The sequence below is a fragment of the Mobula hypostoma genome, chromosome 11 (genome assembly GCF_963921235.1).
Source record: "Mobula hypostoma chromosome 11, sMobHyp1.1, whole genome shotgun sequence".
Classification (NCBI taxonomy): Eukaryota; Metazoa; Chordata; class Chondrichthyes; order Myliobatiformes; family Myliobatidae; genus Mobula; species Mobula hypostoma.
Window position 1 is genome coordinate 63,835,034 of NC_086107.1, and position 20,058 is coordinate 63,855,091.

Genomic DNA, 20,058 nt, shown 5'->3' on the forward strand with positions numbered 1-20,058 from the left:
AGCCCCTGCACTGTGTCTTACTTAGTGTTCTACATTCTATAGTCTATGATAGGGGCAGGAGTATTTTTCAAATTGTGGCATATTGTACTACTTTAATTTAAAAAACTCTTGCAACTTGTCAGAAGTTGTATAAAATACAGGAGCCCCAAAAAACTTTGGAGCTCCCTACTACTTTTTGACATGTGGATATGATAAACAAATGCTCACTCTAGTCAACGTTATAGATAAGTACAAACTTGAGAGATCTAATCTCTGCTGAATGTAACAAGTCTATACTTTGTGCAAGCCAGGCTTATGATCATGCCAAGACTGTCAATAATTGTGGAATTATAAGCAATCTCATGTTGTGGACTCTCAGTCACTGGGGAATTGAACTTAATCAACCAAAATCATTTAATATAGAAATACCACAGCTTGATGCCATTTTTATCCCTTTAGTTTAAGGCAGGAACTAAGTCCAGGATGTCCCAATAGTGAGTCTTCGGGTCTCACTAAACCTAATTCTACATCAATACTCATTAGTATAATCATACAAACTGCTAGTTACAGTTAAATTAATGCAATACACCCACACTGTCAAACAGCTGAAACACTTAACAATGACTTTTAAACTGTTAATGCTAACACCAACCACTCCAAAGAAGGGATTTTAATTAAAACTTTAGCAACACACATAGAGTGCTGGAGGAGCTCACCAAGACTGTCGGAATCTATGGAGGGAAAAGGACAGTCAACGTTTCCAGCCGAGACCTTTCATCAGAATTTAAGCTTTTTCACTTCTGTAGGTAATTCATCATCAAACCATTCTTCAGTCTCATTGTAGATTTATTTATATAAAGCACTGCACTGTGCTCCTGCATTAACAGATTTGGAATCAGGTTCAATATCACTGGCATATGTCGTGAAATCACTGTTTTGCAGCAGCAGTGCTTTGCAATATATAATAATAACTATAAATTGCATTACCTATACTGTATACAAAAATAGAAAATTAAATCAGATAGGTAGTGCAAAGAGAAAAGGAAAAAGTACTGTTCATGGGTTCAATATCCATTGAGAAATCTGATGGCGGAGGAGAAGAAGCTGTTCTTGAAATGTTGAGTGTGTGCCTTAAGGCTTCTCTTCCTCCTCCTCGATAGCAGCGATGAGAAGAGGGCATGTCCTGGGTGACGGGGGTCCATAATAATGGATGCTGCCTTTTTAAAGCACCACTTTTTGAAGGTGAGATTGATGCTGGGAAAGCTAGTGCCCACCATGATGGAGATAGCAGAATTTTCAACTTTCTGCAGTTGTGCAATGGCCCTCCATACCAGGCAGTGATGCAACCAGTTAGAACGCACTCCATGGAACACCTATCAAAATTTGCAAGTATCTTTGGTGACATACCAATTCTCTTCAAAATCCTAACAAAATATAGCTGCTGTCATGCCTTCTTTGTAATAGCATCAATACGTTGGGCCCAGGATAGCTCCTCTGAGATGTTGACACTCAGGAACATGAAACAGGTCGTTCTTTCCACTTCTGATCCCTCGATGCGGATTGGTGTGTGTTCCCCCTAGACTTCGCCATCCTGAAGTCCACAATCAAGTCCTTGGTCTTACTGGTTGTTGCTGCAACACCACTCAACTAGCTGATCTACCTCACTCCTGTATGCCCTCTGCCAACCATAGTTGTGTCATTGGCAAATTTATAGATGGCATTTGAGCGGTGCCTATTTACAAAATCGTGGGCATAGAGGGAGAAGAGCAGTGGGCTGAACACATAACCTTGAGCTGCACCAGTGTTGATTGTCAGTGAGGAAGAGATTGTCAACAACCTGCACAGTCTGTGGTTCCCCCGGTGAGGAAATCAAGGATCCATTTACAGAGGGACATACAGAGGCATTTACTTTGGGTTTATAAAATACCTTACTTGTCTACTAAAGCCAAAGATTTACGTCATGCATGAAATGGCTTTATAGTTCATTGTTTGGAATTTTCTTTCCTTCCAATACCATTCCAGATATTAGGAAAAAAATTGTGCCTAGAGAAGGCAACAAATCCAACACAAAAGTAACTTGAAGGACAAAGTACCACATTGCAAGTTGAGTATGGAACTCTATAGCCAGTTTATTCTTTCCTTCTACTAGCTATCTGCATTATTTGGTACTATTTGACCATTCATTGCTAATCAACTTCACCTTCACTCAGAATTATCAGAACTGTGAAGGCAAGTGTTTACAGCAATGTTAACAAGCAGTTCCTACTCTCCAAAAACGTACAGGCCAATGCAAGATTTTAGTTTCACCAGGACTCCACTATTCCTTGCCAAGCAGGTGTTTAGCACAATCTGCCTGAATTTGACCAGTTTCCTTCTACCTGCTGCCAGAGGAAGGTGCAGATTTGATCACCTCGACACAGCTTGTGGCAGTGGGACTTTTCTTTTCTGGGGCCTCTGCAGTTTGATATCTAATGTCCTCAGTGCTGAACACACTCCACAGTTGTGAACTCGCTTTTGGGGGACTCTGCAGCTCATGTTCCACATGTTCCTGTTACTTTTATTGCACTTTTGTGATTTGATCCAGGTGCTTCAGTGCCAAAATGGCTCTGCAGATGAGGGCTGCAGTCATCGACACAGCACTAAACTGAACTGATTCAATGGCTATGGTTCCTGGACTGTTTCAGAGATTGTAGTTTGATGTTTAATATTCTAAGTGTTATTTGCTATGCTTTTTGCCATTTGTGCAATTTGTTCTTTTTTTTTTGCTCATTGGGTGCTTGATGTATTTTTTTTTAAATAGGCTCCACGGGCTTAATTGTTTTGGTGTCTACATGCAGCAGGACGAATGTCAGGGTAGTATACTGTAGTATACATTGATAACAAATATAATTTGAAATTTTGAGACTATTCGGCCCCTGACTGCCTCAGAATCTCGGTCCAAGATTCCACCAAAGATTTCGATTCCAGAAGCAAGGTGTAAGTGATAGCTCTTGATCACACAGCAGCATTGGACTGAAGGGAACTTCAAGAAGTCCTGATGTAACTTAAGTCAATAAACTCAAGGGAAAGCATTCCAGTGGTTTGAATCTTACATCACGAGAAATGGTTAAGATTGTCAGTAGTCAATCATCCTGGACTCAGCACAGAAATGTAGGCAACGTCCTTAGGCCCAATCTTCATCAGCTGCTTCAACAATGACCTTCCTTTCACTATAATGCTAGTAATGGGAAATTCCAATGGCAAATGCACCAGACTCAAATTCACTTGCAGTTCCTCAGAAATCTTGATGTTCAATGACATTACCGCTGCCATCAGCATCATGGGATCATCACTGACCAAATCTCAAATGGACTAGCCAAACGAATCCCATGGTACAAAGCAGGACTTTTCCTGCAGAGAATGACTTGCCATCTAAACACCCATAATCTTTACACCATTTACAAAGCACAAATCAGGAGTGCAGTGGAATGCTCTCCACATGCCTAGATTAGGGTAGCTCTAACAACAGTCAAGAAACTTAACACCATCCAAAGTGAAGAAGACCACTTGATTGGCACACAGCATGCTACCCTAAACCTTGAATCCTCCCCACCCCCACAGGTGCATCATGGCTTTAGTGTGTACCATCAGAAACAGTGCACGTCATTGAATGGGAAGGACAAAATATTGCACCTGTAGATGCAGGATGGTGTTGAAAACGAACAAGATTAAACTGGACATAAACATTGCATGGTATGTGATCCCACCTGAGTTAGTAATCAAGGATGGGATGCAGAAGTACCATTGTTTGGTTTCTGTCTTAACAATATTCACAGAATTATGCGTATCCAATTTGACATCACAGGAGGCTGTCATGGAAAAGTGTAGCCAAGAGTTACTAGCACGAACCGGGAAGGTACTAGAGGGCAGCATTCAAATGAACAAGAGGCCAAGGTAGAAGCTAGGCTACTCATGGACTCGAAGAAAGAGAGCAAAGGTATTGCAGAGGTGCATGGCTATCTTGTCATTGGTAGTATCATAACCAATGGATGTAGCCTCTTGTTTGGTCAAGCAGAAAATTAATGGAGAGGAATGGTCTGCTCAGCTAAGTTGAATACATTGCAAATGTGCTTGTGGGAGGAAGACACTCTTGTAGCCACAAAGGATGCTGCAGTATTTTTCACTAGTGTGATCACTATGCTGCAAACAAGGCAGGGTAAATAAAGGGTTGAAATAAGATCAATGGTTCTAATAACTGGTCAACAACGACTTAGCTTTCAGATTATAAACTACCTTTGTAAGGAGCATGAAGGTTCAAAAAGGTGGTATCTAGGTCATGCCTTCTTCTCACCGCTTCCATCAAGCAGGTGGCACAGAAGCTTGAAGTCCCACAATACCAAGTTCAGGAACAGCTACCATCCAACAACCATCTGGTTCTTCCCTCAAACTGCACAACCATAATTTTATCACAGCAATGTAACATATGGACTAACTTTCGCACTACCATGCACTTTTCATTAATTGACATGCAGGTAGACTGGAGGAATCAGGTTGATACTGGACCCCAAGAAAGGGAGTTTGTGGAGTCCCTCCGAGATGGATTCTTAGAACAGCTTGTACTGGAGCCTACCAGAGAGAACGCAATTCTAGATTTAGTGTTGTGCAATAACCGGATTCGACCAGGGACCTCGAGGTAAAGGAGCCATTAGGAGGTAGTGACCATAATATGATAAGTTTTAATCTACAATTTGAGAGGGAGAAAGGAAACTCGGAAGTGTCAGTATTACAGTTGAACAAATGGTGCTATGAGGGAGGAGTTGGCCAAAGTTCAATGGAACAATACCCTAGCAGGGATGACAGTGGAACAGCAATGGCAAGTGTTTCTGGGAATAATGCGGAAGGTGCAGGATCAGTTCATTCCAAAGAGGAAGAAAGATCCTAAGGGGAGTAACGGGAGGCCATGGCTGACAAGGGAAGTAATAGACAGTATAAAAATAAAAGAAGTAAAACATAGCAAAGATGAGTGGGAAGCCGGAGGATTGGGAAACTTTTAAAGAGCAACAGAAGGTAACTAAAAAGACAATATGCAGAGAAAAAATGAGGTACAAAGGTAAACGAGCCAAGAATATAAATGAGAATAGTAAAAGCTTCTTTAGGTATGTGAAAAGGAAAAACACAGTTAAGACCAAAATTGGGCCCTTGAAGACAGAAGCGGGTGAATTTATTATGGGGAACAAGGAAATGACAGACGAGTTGAACAGGTACTTTGGATCTGTCTTCACTAGGGAAGACACAAACAATCTCCCAGATGTAATAGTGGCCAAAGGACCTAAGGTAATGGATGAACTGAACGAAATTTATATTAGGCAAGAAATGGTGTTGGATAGGCTATTGGGTCTGAAGGCTGATAAGTCCCCGGGACCAGCTGGTCTGCATCCCAGGGTACTTAAGGAGGTGGCTTTAGAAATCGTGGACGCATTGGTAATCATTTTCCAATGTTCTATAGATTCAGGATCAGTTCCTGTGGATTGGAGGGTGGCTAATGTTGTCCCTCTCTTCAAGAAGGGAGGAAGAGAGAAAACAGGGAACTATAGACCGGTTAGCCTGACGTCGGTGGTGGGAAAGATGCTGGAGTCAATTATAAAAGATGAAATTACGACACATCTGGATAGCAGTAACAGGATCGGTCCGAGTCAGCATGGATTTACGAAGGGGAAATCGTGCTTGACTAATCTTCTGGAATTTTTTGAGGATGTAATTATGAAAATGGACAAGGGAGAGCCAGTGGATGTAGTGTACCTGGACTTTCAGAAAGCCTTTGATAAAGTCCCACATAGGAGATTAGTGGGCAAAATTAGGGCACATGGCATTGGGGGCAGAGTACTGACATGGATTGAAAATTGGCTGGCTGACAGAAAATAAAGAGTAGCGATTAACGGGTCCCTTTCGGAATGGTAGGCGGTGACCAGTGGGGTACCGCAGGGTTCAGAGCTGGGACCGCAGCTGTTTACAATATATATTAATGTATTAGATGAGGGAATTAAAAGTAACATTAGCAAATTTGCCAATGACACAAAGCTGGGTGGCAGTGTGAAACGTGAGGAGGATGTTATGAAAATGCAGGATGACTTGGATAGGCTGGGTGAGTGGGCAGATGCAGTTTAATGTGGATAAATGTGAGGTTATCCACTTTGGTGGTAAGAACGGGAAGGCAGATTATTATCTAAATGGAGTCAAGTTAGGAAAAGGGGAAGCACAACGAGATCTGGGTGTTCTTGTACATCAGTCACTGAAAGCAAGCATGCAAGTACAGCAGGCAGTGAAGAAAGCTAATGGCATGCTGACCTTCATAACAAGGGGAATTGAGTATAAGAGCAAAGAGGTCCTTCTGCAGCTGTACAGGGCCCTGGTGAGACCACGTCTGGAGTACTGTGTGCAGTTTTGGTCTCCAAATTTGAGGAAGGACATTTCCCAGGATGGCGGGACTGTCATATGTCGAAAGATCGGAGTGACTGGGCTTGTATACTCTGGAATTTAGAAGGCTGAGAGGGGATCTTATTGAAACATATAAGATTATTAAGGGATTGGACACGCTGGAGGCAGGAAGCATGTTCCCGCTGATGGGTGAGTCCAGAACCAGAGGCCACAGTTTAAGAATAAGGGGTAGGCCATTTAGAACGGAGTTGAGAAAAAACTTTTTCACCCAGAGAGTGGTGGATATATGGAATGCTCTGCCCCATAAGGCTGTGGAGGCCAAGTCTCTGGATGCTTTCAAGAAAGAGATGAATAGGGCTCTTAAAGATAGCGGAATCAAAGGTTATGGGGATAACGCAGGAACTGGATACTGATTGTGGATGATCAGCCATGATCACAGTGAATGGCGGTGCTGGCTCGAAGGGCCAAATGACCTACTCCTGCACCTATTGTCTATTGTCTATTAATTGCATTAAAAGTCTTTTTTGCAGTTTTTTCCAATCCTGTATAATTTATGCATAATTTACATTCTACATGTTTGTGATGTTGCTGCAGCAAGGGTTTCATTTTACCTGCACCTCACCATGACAAGAAACCCATCTTGACTTCACTTGACTTGACGACATGGTGACATCATCCTGGGGATTGGGATCCCAGATTAAACAGGAAGTGAACATGCAGGAATTTCATTTGAAAAGGTAGGAAACCACATTATAAACTGCCCTTCAAGGCTCATTGGAATTCAATGACCATCAGATTAAACAGACGAGGTGAATAATGGAGTGTCACCCAAGAAACTTAAATGAGAGTATCATCTATCTAATCTAAGATACTTCCCACCATCTCTCCTAACCCAAAGTGAAGGGATCAAAGTGACTGGATGAAATCACTGACTTGGCAATGAGAAGGGTGCAAAGCAATCAGAGGAAGCTCCCATCCAATCACTCAGAGTACTATATTCCTGCCAAATTAGATTCAATGGCTGTGTTCATGTTGGTTGCTACCTACGCATTCTGTCACTTAAAGTAATTTTATCTGATAAGTCTTATCCTTTTCTAAGAAATCTGAAGTATTCCACCTATTGAACATCCCTTCCCAATGAACATAACACATTCTATGCACGTTTTGAGCAGAACCACTGAGCACATCTACACGAAACGCTGCCATAGGAAAGCAGCATCTATCATCAAAGATCCTCACCACCCGGGCCATGCTTTCTGCCCGCTGCTGTCATCAGTCAGAAAGTACAGCAATCTCAGGGCTCCCACCACCAGGTTCAAGAACAGTTACTACTCCTCAAGCATCAGGCTCCTGGACAAAAGAGGATAATTTCACTCACCTATTGAGATGTTCCCACAACTAATGATCTCACGTTAAAGACTCTTTACCTTGTTGTTTCATGCTTTCATTATTTATTGCTATTTACTTGCATTTCAACAGTTTATTGTCTTCTATGTTTTTGCTCTTTCATTGATCCTGTTTACAGTTACCATGCTCTCGATTTGCTGAGCATACCCACAGGAAAAAGAATTCAGGGTTGTATGTGGTGACATGCATATACTCTGATAATAAATTTTACTTTGAACTTTGGGTATGTCACCATTTACCCTGACAGCAGTCAGTGCACCTGATTCTACAGTCACCACTGCTCATGTAAGAGCAGTATTCCAGAGGATGAACCTGCAGAAAGTATCGGGTCCAGATGATCTTCCTGGCCATTTCCCTGGATCCTGTACTGAGTAGCTGACAGGGACATTTACAGACATTTTCACCTCTCCCTATTTCTAGCTGTGGTTTCCTCCTGCTTTAAAAAATCCACTATCATCCGAAGGAAAACAAGATAATGTGCCTTAATGGCTATAACCCAGTGGCTCTAATATCATGAAGTGCTTTGAGAGGCTAGTCACAGTACACATCAACTCCAGCTTCCCAGACAACCTCAACCCACTGAAATTTGCCTACTGCCGAGAAAAGGTCTACGGCGGACGCCATCCCGCCTGGAGCTACCTTCTTTCCTGAAGCATTTTGGACAGTAAAGACAATTACATCAGACTATTGTCTATTGACTACAGTTCTGCCTATTTACTCCAAGCAAAGCCACCACCAAACTCCAGACCCCGGGAGTTCATGCCTCCCTCTGCAACTGGCTCCTTCAGCTTCTGACCAATAGACCACAGTCAGTAAGAACAGACAGCAACACCTTTGCCATCATTGTTCCATAAGGTTGCATCCTCAGCCTCCTACCATACACCCTGTACACTCATGACTGCAAGGCCAGGTTCTTCTCCAAAGCTACCTACCCAGCTTGCAGGTGATACTCAGTCGGGTGCCACACCCCAAAGAACAATAAGTGGGAGTAACAGAAGGAGGAAGGCAGCTTAGTGACGTTTACTTATCTATTTGTTGAGATACAGTGCAGAGTAGGCTGTCTAGGATTTCCAGCATCTGCAGACCTCCTCGTGTTTGTGCATGCTTCCATGTGGAGTTGGATCACTGCCTGGTATGGAGGCTCCAATACACAGGATCGCAAGACACTGCTGACAATGTAGGCTCAGCCAGCTCTATGTCAGCACAACCCTCCCCATCATCAAAGCAGTGCCACAAGCCAGCGGCATCCATCATCAATCATTAAGGGCCCTCTCCATCAGAAACATGCCCCCTTATTGTCACTACCATCAGGAAGGAGGTGCAGGACACTGAAGACATGCATTCATCAATTCAGAAACAGCTTCTTCCAGCATCATCAGACTTCAGAACAGCCCATAAACACTCCCTTATTATTACTTCTTTTTGCACTATTTCATACTTTATAGTGATTTTTATGGCTCTGCATTGTACTGCTGTCATTAATCAACCAATTTCACATTATATAGTAAAGTAAAGCAAAGGCATCCGTTAGTCTTGCAAGACCATGGATCTGCACCTGGAAAGTCTTCACTCTCCAGGGTGCACGCCTGGGCAAGTTTGTATGGAAGAGTGGCAGTTGCCCATGCTGCAAGTCTCCCCTCTCCACATAGTCATAGTCATAGTCATACTTTATTGATCCCGGGGGAATTTGGTTTTCATTACAGTTGCACCATAAATAATAAATAGTAATAGAACCATAAATAGTTAAATAGTAATATGCAAATTATGCCAATAAATTATGAAATAAGTCCAGGACCAGCCTATTGGCTCAGGGTGTCTGACCCTCCAAGGGAGGAGTTGTAAAGTTTGATGGCCACAGGCAGGAATGACTTCCTATGACGCACTGTGCTGCATCTCGGAGGAATGAGTCTTGGCTGAATGTATTCCTGTGCCCAACCAGTACATTATGTAGTGGATGGGAGACATTGACCAAGATGGCATGCAACTTAGATAGCATCCTCTTTTCAGACATCACCGTGAGAGAGTCCAGTTCCATCCCTACAACATCACTGGCCTTACGAATGAGTTTGTTGATTCTGTTGGTGTCTGCTACCCTCAGCCTGCTGCCCCAGCACACAACAGCAAACATGATAGCACTGGCCACCACAGACTCGTAGAACATCTTCAGCATCGTCCGGCAGATGTTAAAGGACCTCAGTCTCCTCAGGAAATAGAGATGGCTCTGACCCTTCTTGTAGACAGCCTCAATGTTCTTTGACCAGTCCAGTTTATTGTCAATTCGTATCCCCAGGTATTTGTAATCCTCCACCATGTCCACACTGACCCCTTGGATGGAAACAGGGGTCACCGATACCTTAGCTCTCCTCAGGTCTACCACCAGCTCCTTAGTCTTTTTCACATTAAGCTGCAGATAATTCTGCTCACACCATGTGACGAAGTTTCCTACCGTAGCCCTATACTCAACCTCAACTCCCTTGCTGATGCATCCAACTATGGCAGAGTCATCAGAAAACTTCTGAAGATGACAAGACTCTGTGTAGTATTTGAAGTCCGAGGTGTAAATGGTGAATAGAAAGGGAGACAAGACAGTCTCCTGTGGAGCCCCAGTGCTGCTGGTCACTCTGTCGGACACACAGTGTTGCAAGCACACGTACTGTGGTCTGCCAGTCAGATAATCAAGAATCCATGATACCAGGGAAGCATCCACCTGCATCGCTGTCAGCTTCTCCCCAGCAGAGCAGGGCGGATGGTGTTGAACGCACTGGAGAAGTCAAAAAACATGACCCTCACAGTGCTCGCTGGCTTGTCCAGGTGGGTGTAGACACGGTTCAGCAGGTAGACGATGGCATCCTCAACTCCTAGTCGGGGCTGGTAGGTGAACTGGAAGGGATCTAAGTGTGGCCTGGCCATTGGCCGGAGCAGCTCCAGAACAAGTCTCACGACACCAATGTTGTCCAAAGGAAGGGCATTAGGACCCATACAGCTTGGCACCAGTGTCGCTGCAGAGCACTGTGTGATTAAGTGCCTTACTCAAGATCACAACACGTTGCCTCGGCTGGGGCTCGAACTCACGACCTTCAGATCGCTAGTCGAATGCCTTAACCACTTGGTCACATGCCCACACTCACATTATGTAAGACAGCGATAATAAACCTAATTCTGTTTCTGATTGCTGTTGACAGGGTATATCAGATTCCAAACCAGCTCCCCTCACTTCCCCTGTCCCCCTACCCATCACGCCTGTGGTGTGACCACTGAGGTTTGTGAAAACCAGAGAGGGCTTGACGACGGGGATGTCCTATATATGGTAAACACTAAAAGATACCTTAATGATCTAGAGAGGTCAAGTACATCACGATGCAACAAGCTTGAACAATTTCAGAATTAGAATCAGAATCATGTTTATTATCACAGACGTATGTCGCAAAATTTGTTGCTTTCAAAGTTCAAGGTACATTTATTTTTGAAGTATAATTACCTTGGCATTCATCTTCTTGCAGGCAGCCACAAAACAAAGATGCACAATAGAATCCATGAAAAACCCGATACAACAAAGATCATCAAACATCCAATGTGTGGGGAGAAAAGAACAGACCATGCAAACTGTAAAAAAGTAAACAAAATAACACACAGAACGTGAACTGCACAGTCCCTGAAAGTGAGTCCACAGGCACAGAGTCAGTTCAATGTTAAGGCAAGTGCAGTAGGGCAAGAATCTTGTACCTTACACCGGATGGTAGTAGTGATAAGAGAGAGAGAGACGGGTCAGATGCAGGCAGATGGGATGGGTTCAAGTGAGGGGCCCTGGCTGACACAGAGCAGTGAGCTGAACACCTGTTCGTCCTCCGCCCTTCGCCTCAACACCTTAATCTCTTTAATTCGACATAGCGCTTAAATTGGCTGAACATCGGCTTGTTTTTCACTCTCGAGCCTGGACCCCACACCTCACTCCGGCCCGAAGTCCAATCCAGCAGTGGACAATGCATCTGTACCTGCATTCTCACAAGTCCAGTTCGCTAAATCTTTCAGGATACCACAAAAACACAGACAGTTCAAAAGCACAGCTCTCAAAGGGGAATTACAGTATACGGATTGCAGTTTAGAAAAAGTGTACTTAGTTATTAGTTAGTAGTCTTATCAACAGAGATTTTGCTTCCTGAATACTTTCGGATATATCTTATGGATTTTGGGCTGCTAATCATGAAAATCACCATGAATTTTCCCTATCACACATCACTTTTTTTAAAAATTGCCATTAAAATTCAGAAATTAAGTTAATTAAAAAGTTGCCCTCAACGTAAACTGAAAAAGTTTTCTATCTTGTCCGGGCATGCTTAGGCAGGGCGGATGCTGCACAGCAGGACAGATTTTAGAAGCACTAGAAAAGCATCATGCACACACTGCTCTATGCATTACGCTTACATGTATCTCGGTTTGCGATCATGTTGATGCACTTGCTCTTTGCACGTAGCATATTGTGTGTACTCATTGCAATGAAGTAATTGCATTTTAGGAAATATTTGTGATTAACAAGATGCCTCAACAGTCTTGCAACAGCCATGATGTTTTGTTACATTTGTGACGAGTATATGCTTAAATCTCAAAAGAGGAAGCATGGCTGCTCGTATTAAGAGCTCTGAGCTCTACTTTGGGTGTGAAAATAGCAACCAAGACAAAGCCCAGACTCCTCACATCTGTTACGCAACATACACTGTTAACCTTTGAGCTTAGCTCAGAAATACTCGGAAGTCAATGCTGTTCATGTCCCAATGATATGGCAAGAGCAGGAGGATCACGTGACAGACTGCTACTTCTGTCTGACCACTGTGTCTGGTCTCTCTGCTAAAAACAAGAAGTTCATTGAATACCTCAAGCTTCCTACAGCCATGAGAGCTGTGACATATGTCGATAATCTTCCAGTACCAAAGCCACCAGAAACATGGAGTCTAGAGCAGTCACGATGCACAAGCCAGGAATGAAAAATGACACAAATACTGATACAGATTTTGAACCCTTTATGTTGAGTGAGCCTCATCTGATAACTCAATCTGAGTTAAATGACCTAGTCAGAGACTTGGATTTGTCAAAGGCAAAAGGAGAATTACTGGGTTCAAGACTGTAAGGATGGAATCTGCTGTATTCAGGCATAAAAATTTCCATGAAGGATTTCAATATTTGAGACAGATGTTTCCTGGAATAACTGATGCCAACCAAGATTAAGGAAGGCATTTTTGTTGGTCCACAAAACAAACAGGTCATCAGTGGCAGGCAATTCAAAGAACTTCTATTGGGGCCGGAGAAAAGTGCATGGAAGGCATTCAAGGATGTTGTTGGACGTTTACTTGGCTCTTACATCACAGCAAAGTATGTGCAGCTGGTTGACAACATTCTTCAAGCGTACAAAACCATGAACTGCAAAATGTCACGAAAGATTCCTTTTCTGCATTCCCACACCCACAGATTCTACCATTCAGTTTCACACTAGGGAGCAGTTTAGCAATTTATAGTGGCCAATTAACCCATCAATCGAACATCTTTTGGCTGTGAGAAGAAACTCAAGCACCCAGGAGAAATCCAGATAGCAACAAGGAAAGCATACAAATTCTATACATACAGCATTAGAGGTCAGAGTTGAACCTGCGTGTCTGGAGCAGTAAGGCAGCAGCATTTCCTACTGCAGCAAATTCAATTACTGCCCAATCAGCCTACTACCTAAAGGTTCAAACGTTCATTTTACTGTCAAAGTATGCATATGCAACTCTGATATTCATCTTCTCCAGATAGCCATGAAATACAGAAAGACCATGGATGTAGTTGAAAGAAAAGACATGAACTTCCCCCCCGCCACCCCAGCAGAAAAAAGAATAAGAAACAAAACTCACGAACACCAAAAAACCCCATCCCCTCCCACATAGATAAAAACCAAAAATAGAAACAAATCCCTAACCCCTCCCCTGCAGAAAAAACAGTAACAATAACAATCCCGACCTTCTCATTCACAAGAAAACACAGCGACAATAGCATCAAAAGTCCCAACCCCACCCCCATGCACAAAAAAATTAACAGATCACCCACCTGCCAATTGGCCACAAGAAAGAAAACACCAATAAACTGAAGGAAACCAATATGAAGTACAGTCCAATAATCACATAAATCTCAGAATATCGAAAACATCTTTCCATCAGCATATGAGGAGAGCAGCTGCACGAACTCAGTCCTTCTGTGAAGAGTGACTGCCTTGCCGGGTCCAAGTGCCGCTGACTGTCGTTGCCCCATTGGCCTCTACGGGAATGATCGCTGACCCCCTCTGCAGACACCTCGATGCTTCAATCTTCCTTGCCGTGTCAAGATGGAGTCGTTAAGGACCCCGTGCTCTGTCTCTGGCCTTTTTTATGAGTCAGCTCTTGTCCTCAGCCCCTTTTGGGTTCCCACCTCTAATCTTCCCTATGAGACAACTCTCCAGACGCAGCAGAGCACTAGATCATTCGATCACGTTCCAAACTGCACATCACACACTCCAACAGTTTTGGTAACACAAACATCACAAAAAGAACAAGCAGAAGGCATAGAAGAGGTGAAATAATTGAAGAGATTGGCTACCTGGAAGAAGTCACCTAAGAAATCATTGTTTTCTAGTGCCATCTTGACTGGAAGTCCATGATCTATCATCAGCGGAGCAATGGAAGTTGCCCAATTAAGTAGCACTTGTTCCCCATTGTTTACTCCAGGTGTCAAAAATACTTGTCAAAACACAGACATGGGCAAAACATACGAAAGAGAAGGTGGAAGTGGTATTAATACAGTATTTGATGAAGTGCAGTGGCAACAACTCTGAACTAAGGACCAGTCAAAAAAAGAAAATTACAGGGAAGGGGTGGAGTAGACACTATGACTCTAAACAAAATTTAATCTTGAGCCGGTAATCCTTTTCAGAAGATCAGATGCTGTTAATTAAGCTTGCATTCAGGTTCACTGGAAAAGTGTAATATCCAAACACAAGGTGGGATATAGAATTACATTAGTAAGTGACTGAAAGATTTAGATCAACCTTGCAGATAGTGTAGAGGCGTCACAAAATAGTTACCTGAAGTGCACTCTTTATCTTCAACATATGGAGATCGAAAATACCGAACACAGGCCACCAAGTGGAAGAACAAGGAAATCATTCCTTTACCCAGAGGAGAGGAGTGTTTTGGTTCCAGGAATGGTTGGACTCCTGTGGTTGCAGGAAGGATGTGGCACGGGTGTTGGTGGAAATGGAAAATGGATCCAATGAGTCAAAGAGGGAAGGGTTCCTTCGAAATGTTGAAAAGGGAGCGGCAGGAAAGATGTGTCTGGTGATAGTCATTTTGACCCTTCACAATATTTACTCCAGGACCACCCAACTACAACTGTTATTGAAGTCTTTCTCAAAACACAGACAGAGAGGAAGATACTTATTTCCCTCGTCCCCCTCATGGCTGAGTGGAAGCCACAGTTATGGGAAAAAAAGACATCTCTGAAGCACTGGCAGGGACTGTACCAATTAGACGGAAATGACAGAGCTAAAGAGAACATAAGAACAGAATGGAGCCCCTATAGAAGGGGCAGATGAATTATAAATAGCTGTGGACTTGTAATACATATTGGTCATTATTCCATCCCAAAATGTGGAGAAGGCAAGAATGTAAAGAAGCAGAAATGACCCATTTGAAAGTAAGCACAAAGCAGAACCTGGCAGCAACAATGCTGAAACAAATGGAAGTGTGAGGACAGGAAGCAACACCGATTTGTTTGTCGATGTACTGGAGAATAGACTCCATTCCTATCAATGACTAAAGCAGCACCTATTGTATGTATTCCAAAACAGACACAGCTTGGACCCATACAGATTCCCACCGCAGCCCCTTTGATCTCAAAGACGTGAGCAGAGTTAAGGCAGAAATTGTTTTGTGTGAGAAAGAGTTTGGCCAGGGGATTGGGGGGACTGCTTATGGGGCTTCCAGTAGATTTGGAGGCATGTAGTTAGGACCAGGAGATGACAGCAGATTTCCCTGCTAAAGGACATCCACAAATCAGATATATATATATTTTGCAGTCATCTGATGGTCATCATTACTGATACTGACTTTGTTATCATTAACTTCTACTTCATTCTCTAAAATTTAGGGCTTAATCTAAGACCTATCATTTCCTCAATGACACAGACAGCAATGGGAAGAACAAAGAGATGAAAAAAATATGGAAAGGAGTTTAACAAAGTAATATCTTACAGATGATACCTGTAATTGAAATGGTAAATAGATAGAGAACACTTAGTATAACTACAAGGTTGGCTGACTATTTCTGAAAATAATAATTTTTTTAAAATCTGAAAATGTAGGTTTTTAGAAGTGACTATGATTTTTTTTTAATAAAACTACTGTATCTGATCTATGCCTATCTGACTTGTGTGTGATTTTAGTCCTTAGCCCAGCAGCCCAGTCGGCTCAGAACAGCTATAGATAGGCAATAAATCCCTGCCTTATTCATTGCCAGGAAGTGTAAGCCATTGACAAAATATTCAGCAAACACTGGACAGAAGTATGGGATATAAATGAAAGATCTTATTGAGAATCTTGATACAATCAAAACGGAAAGCATAATATTTTAGTGAAGCAGTCTGACAGCCATAAAGGTGAGCAAGTGCCTTAGATGCACACTCATCAAGCACAGCACGACCTGAATACCAGATATCTGTGATTAATTCTAAGCCAGAGAGCATTGTTCTAACTCTTGGTCACTGTCGTAGGCTAAATTAAAGATGATGACCAATCAACGTATAAGAGGGAGATTTAAAATCTGGCTGAGTGGTGCCACAACCACAACCACCTACTCAATGTCAGCAAGACCAAGGAACCGATTATTAACTTTAGGAGGGGGAAACCAGAGGTCCATGAGGCAGTCTTCATTGAAGGATCAGAAGAAGAGAGGGTCAGCAACCTTAAATTGTTCAGTGTTATCATTTTGAAGGACCTGTCCTAGGCCCAGCAAGCAAGTGCAATTATGAAGAAAGCATGGCAGTGCCTCGACTTGTTTAGGTATTTATGAAGATTAGGCATGACATCTAAAACTTTGACAAACTTCTATAGATGTGTGATGGGTAGTATATTGACTGGCTGCAACACAGCCTGGTACAGAAACATCAGTGTCCTTGAACGGAAAGTCCTACAAAAGTAATGGATATGGCCCAGACCATCACAAATAAAGCCCTCCCCATCAATGAGCACATCCACAGGGATCATTGTCGCAGGAAAGCAATATTCACCAGGGACCTCCACCACCTAGGTCATGCCCTCTTCTGCTGTTGCCATCAGGAAGATAGTGCAAGAGCCTCAGGATCCACTCCACCAGGTTCAGGAACAGTTATTACCCCTCAGCCATCAGGTTCTTGAACCAAAGGGGATAATTACACTCAACCTCACTTGCCCCATCATTGAAATGTTTGCACAACCTATGGAATCGCTTTCAAGAACTCCTCATCCCATGTTCTTGATATTTATTGTTTGTTTATTTATTTATTACTATTATTTCTTTATTTTTGTATTTGCACAGTGGTTGAACACCAAAGGTGTTGCGGTCTTTCACTGATTCTACTATGTTCTCTTATTCCGTTATGGATTTACTGAGTACACCTACAAGAACATGAATCTCAGGGTTGTATATAGTTGCATATATGTACTTTGATAATAAATTTACTTTGAACATTAAAAAAGCAACAATAATAATAGCTAATACTTTATGGAATACTCGGCATAAATCGTAATAGATGCTAGAAACTAAAAACAGAATAATTTGATAAAAAAATATTTACGTATTATTTCTACCAATAATTAAATTGCTCTCTCTGCCTTGGTTCAGACATTATTATTCCGCACTTCTGTACCCATCCGGATAAATACCGTGCATGAGAGGTAAGTAGTTCAACAAGTTGTCACCTAGAAGCTCGAAGTGTCAACAGAAAGTGACACGAGTCACGAAAACATGAAATAATTGCCTAGACTCAGTTTGCACATGCACGACTCGATGTCGAGTCTCAGTCCGCACATTCCTGGAATGATGTCCCGTCTCAATCCCACATTCAGCGAGTAGTGCCCAGCCTCATCCCACATCAAAGGCAGGATGGAATGAGGCTTGAGAACTATTTTAAAACGTTTTAAAGACGTGCATGTGCAAAACAAAATAAAACTTGGTCCAGATTGCATTCAAACTGCTAATAGTGCGGATATACTGTAATCATCATCTTCGACATGCACGACTCTCGTACCCAGGCAGACCAACAGAGTAGCTAACAGCAACCTTTTATTTTTGTTTTCTCTGATCAATAAAGCATTTTCACTACTCTCTCAAGCCTCTGACATTCATACATAAATTTAACTGCGTGCCAGTTGTTAGTCAAACAGGAATGTAGATGGCAATTTGCCGACAAATACGGCGTAGAAAACATTACGTATATCCGATTTTACCCCTCTGTTCTGTCGCTCCAGCTGAATAGTTTGAAACTGGTGTGGTTCTCGGTTGAATTCGTGGTGTCCTACACGCTGTTACACGTCAGTACTACAGCCTTAAAGTGGTTACTGTTGTACTCTACTAATAAACAACGTTACCGTTTAGATCCAATCATCGGGGTCACATTATACCACTATGAATGAAAAAGGACAAACATAGATCACCGTGACACTTCTCTTCCTGGTGAGAAACGACAGGCAAATTTCATACGCATACACTGCGTGTACCTGGTGTAAGAGCGCATCTGAACAACTCCCGGATATCATCAGGTGTTCCAACCAATAGATCTGTGACCTAAGTTTATTTTAAAAGAAACTTCAAACAAGTTCGCTCGCAATGCAGTCAACAAATGTTCCCGTTTCTAATCTGGGGGAAAACAATGTTCTACTTGCACATAATTACAATTAGAAAGATGCGTTTGGCTGTGTTAACCGTGAGTCAAGACCAATCCGTTTCAGAATCAAATAAACAGCAACAATTTTATTTTTCACTTGCAGTTTGTCATGTTGAAGTTGTGCCGCCTGCCAAGATCTGTACAAGGTTTCAGGCACAGTAACCTAGTGTGAGACTGGAGGGTGTTTATTCATTTCAATTAATAAACAGCATACTCACCGCGTCCGTAGGCAAGGTGCAGCTTGAGTGCTCTGCCGCTCTTGAGTACTGCGATGTGCAGGTATGTGAACCAGATGCCGAATGTGAGCAGGACGAGCAGTAGGAGCAGTTTGAACTGTTTGCGGATCTTCTTCAGAGGAAAGCGCCACATCCTTTCAGTGCGGTAGCAGCCGCCGCCGCGAGTCCATCTCCCTTTGCACTGTCAGTGAGGGGTGTCGGGGGAGGGGGGAGGGTGGTGCTGGATGCACAGACACACACAAAGAGGGATAGAGCACTGGGAGAGAGAGAGATCCCTTCCCCTGTGCACACACCCACCCAGCTTGTCCCTCACAACCACCGCCGCCACATCTTCAAAGCGATGCCCGCCCCGCGAGTCAGTCCAAACAGCAGGCGTGGCCAGTCACTGGCGAGCGGGCTGCATGGTTGCGCGGCGGCTTGCCTTCCTTCCCGGCTCCGGTGACAAACGTATACCGTGGGGCTGCTGAGGCGCCGAAGCTCACAGTCGCCCTCCTGCACGGGCGGCAGCGGCGGACTCCCGCCACCGCGCAACCCAGCATGCAGAACGCTCCGGGCCAAGGGCGACCGCCAACCAATCGGTTGTCCGGAACCTCCGGTTGGCAAGCGCTAGAACCAATAGGAGAGGAAGGGGGTGGGAGCAGGATTGCCATTAGGTTTGGTTGCACATTATTCGCGCTCCGATTCAGCACGGTGACAGCTACCTAAAGGATCGTACCACTGGCTCAGATAGGGGGAATCAGTACACAGCCAGAGCTGACTGACATAGAAGGTTTAACTTTAAATCTATCGACTCCAACATTGCTTTAAGCAATTTAATAATATTTTGAATTGCATTCAAATATATATTTAAGCAGCGTTTTTAAAACCAATCTGTCCGTTGTCTGGCGTTGAATGGAGAAAATAGATGGATAATTATGACTCGCTGGAGAGAGATACTTGGGGAAACTCTGGGTTCAATAAATAAAACTACTTCGTTCAACTTCTCAATCTTAAGAAAACGCAAATCTCTTCGTATTTATCGTTTCGTTTAAGATAAAAATATAGAAAACAATTTTAACAAATTAAATGTTTATTACAAATGCTGTGTTAAACACAAAAACG

General features: G+C 43.0%; 1 protein-coding gene across 1 annotated transcript in view; it reads right to left on the reverse strand.

Moving 5' to 3' along the window:
• LOC134353795 (N-acetyl-beta-glucosaminyl-glycoprotein 4-beta-N-acetylgalactosaminyltransferase 1-like) overlaps positions 1-19,454 on the reverse strand; it is an 897,506-nt gene extending 878,052 nt beyond the window's left edge. The window contains exon 1 of the mRNA XM_063062183.1: positions 18,940-19,454. Within this exon, the coding sequence (XP_062918253.1) occupies positions 18,940-19,090 (151 nt within the window). The 5' untranslated portion in view covers positions 19,091-19,454. The remainder of the gene's footprint in view (positions 1-18,939) is intronic.
• Between the last annotated feature and the right edge of the window lie 604 nt (positions 19,455-20,058).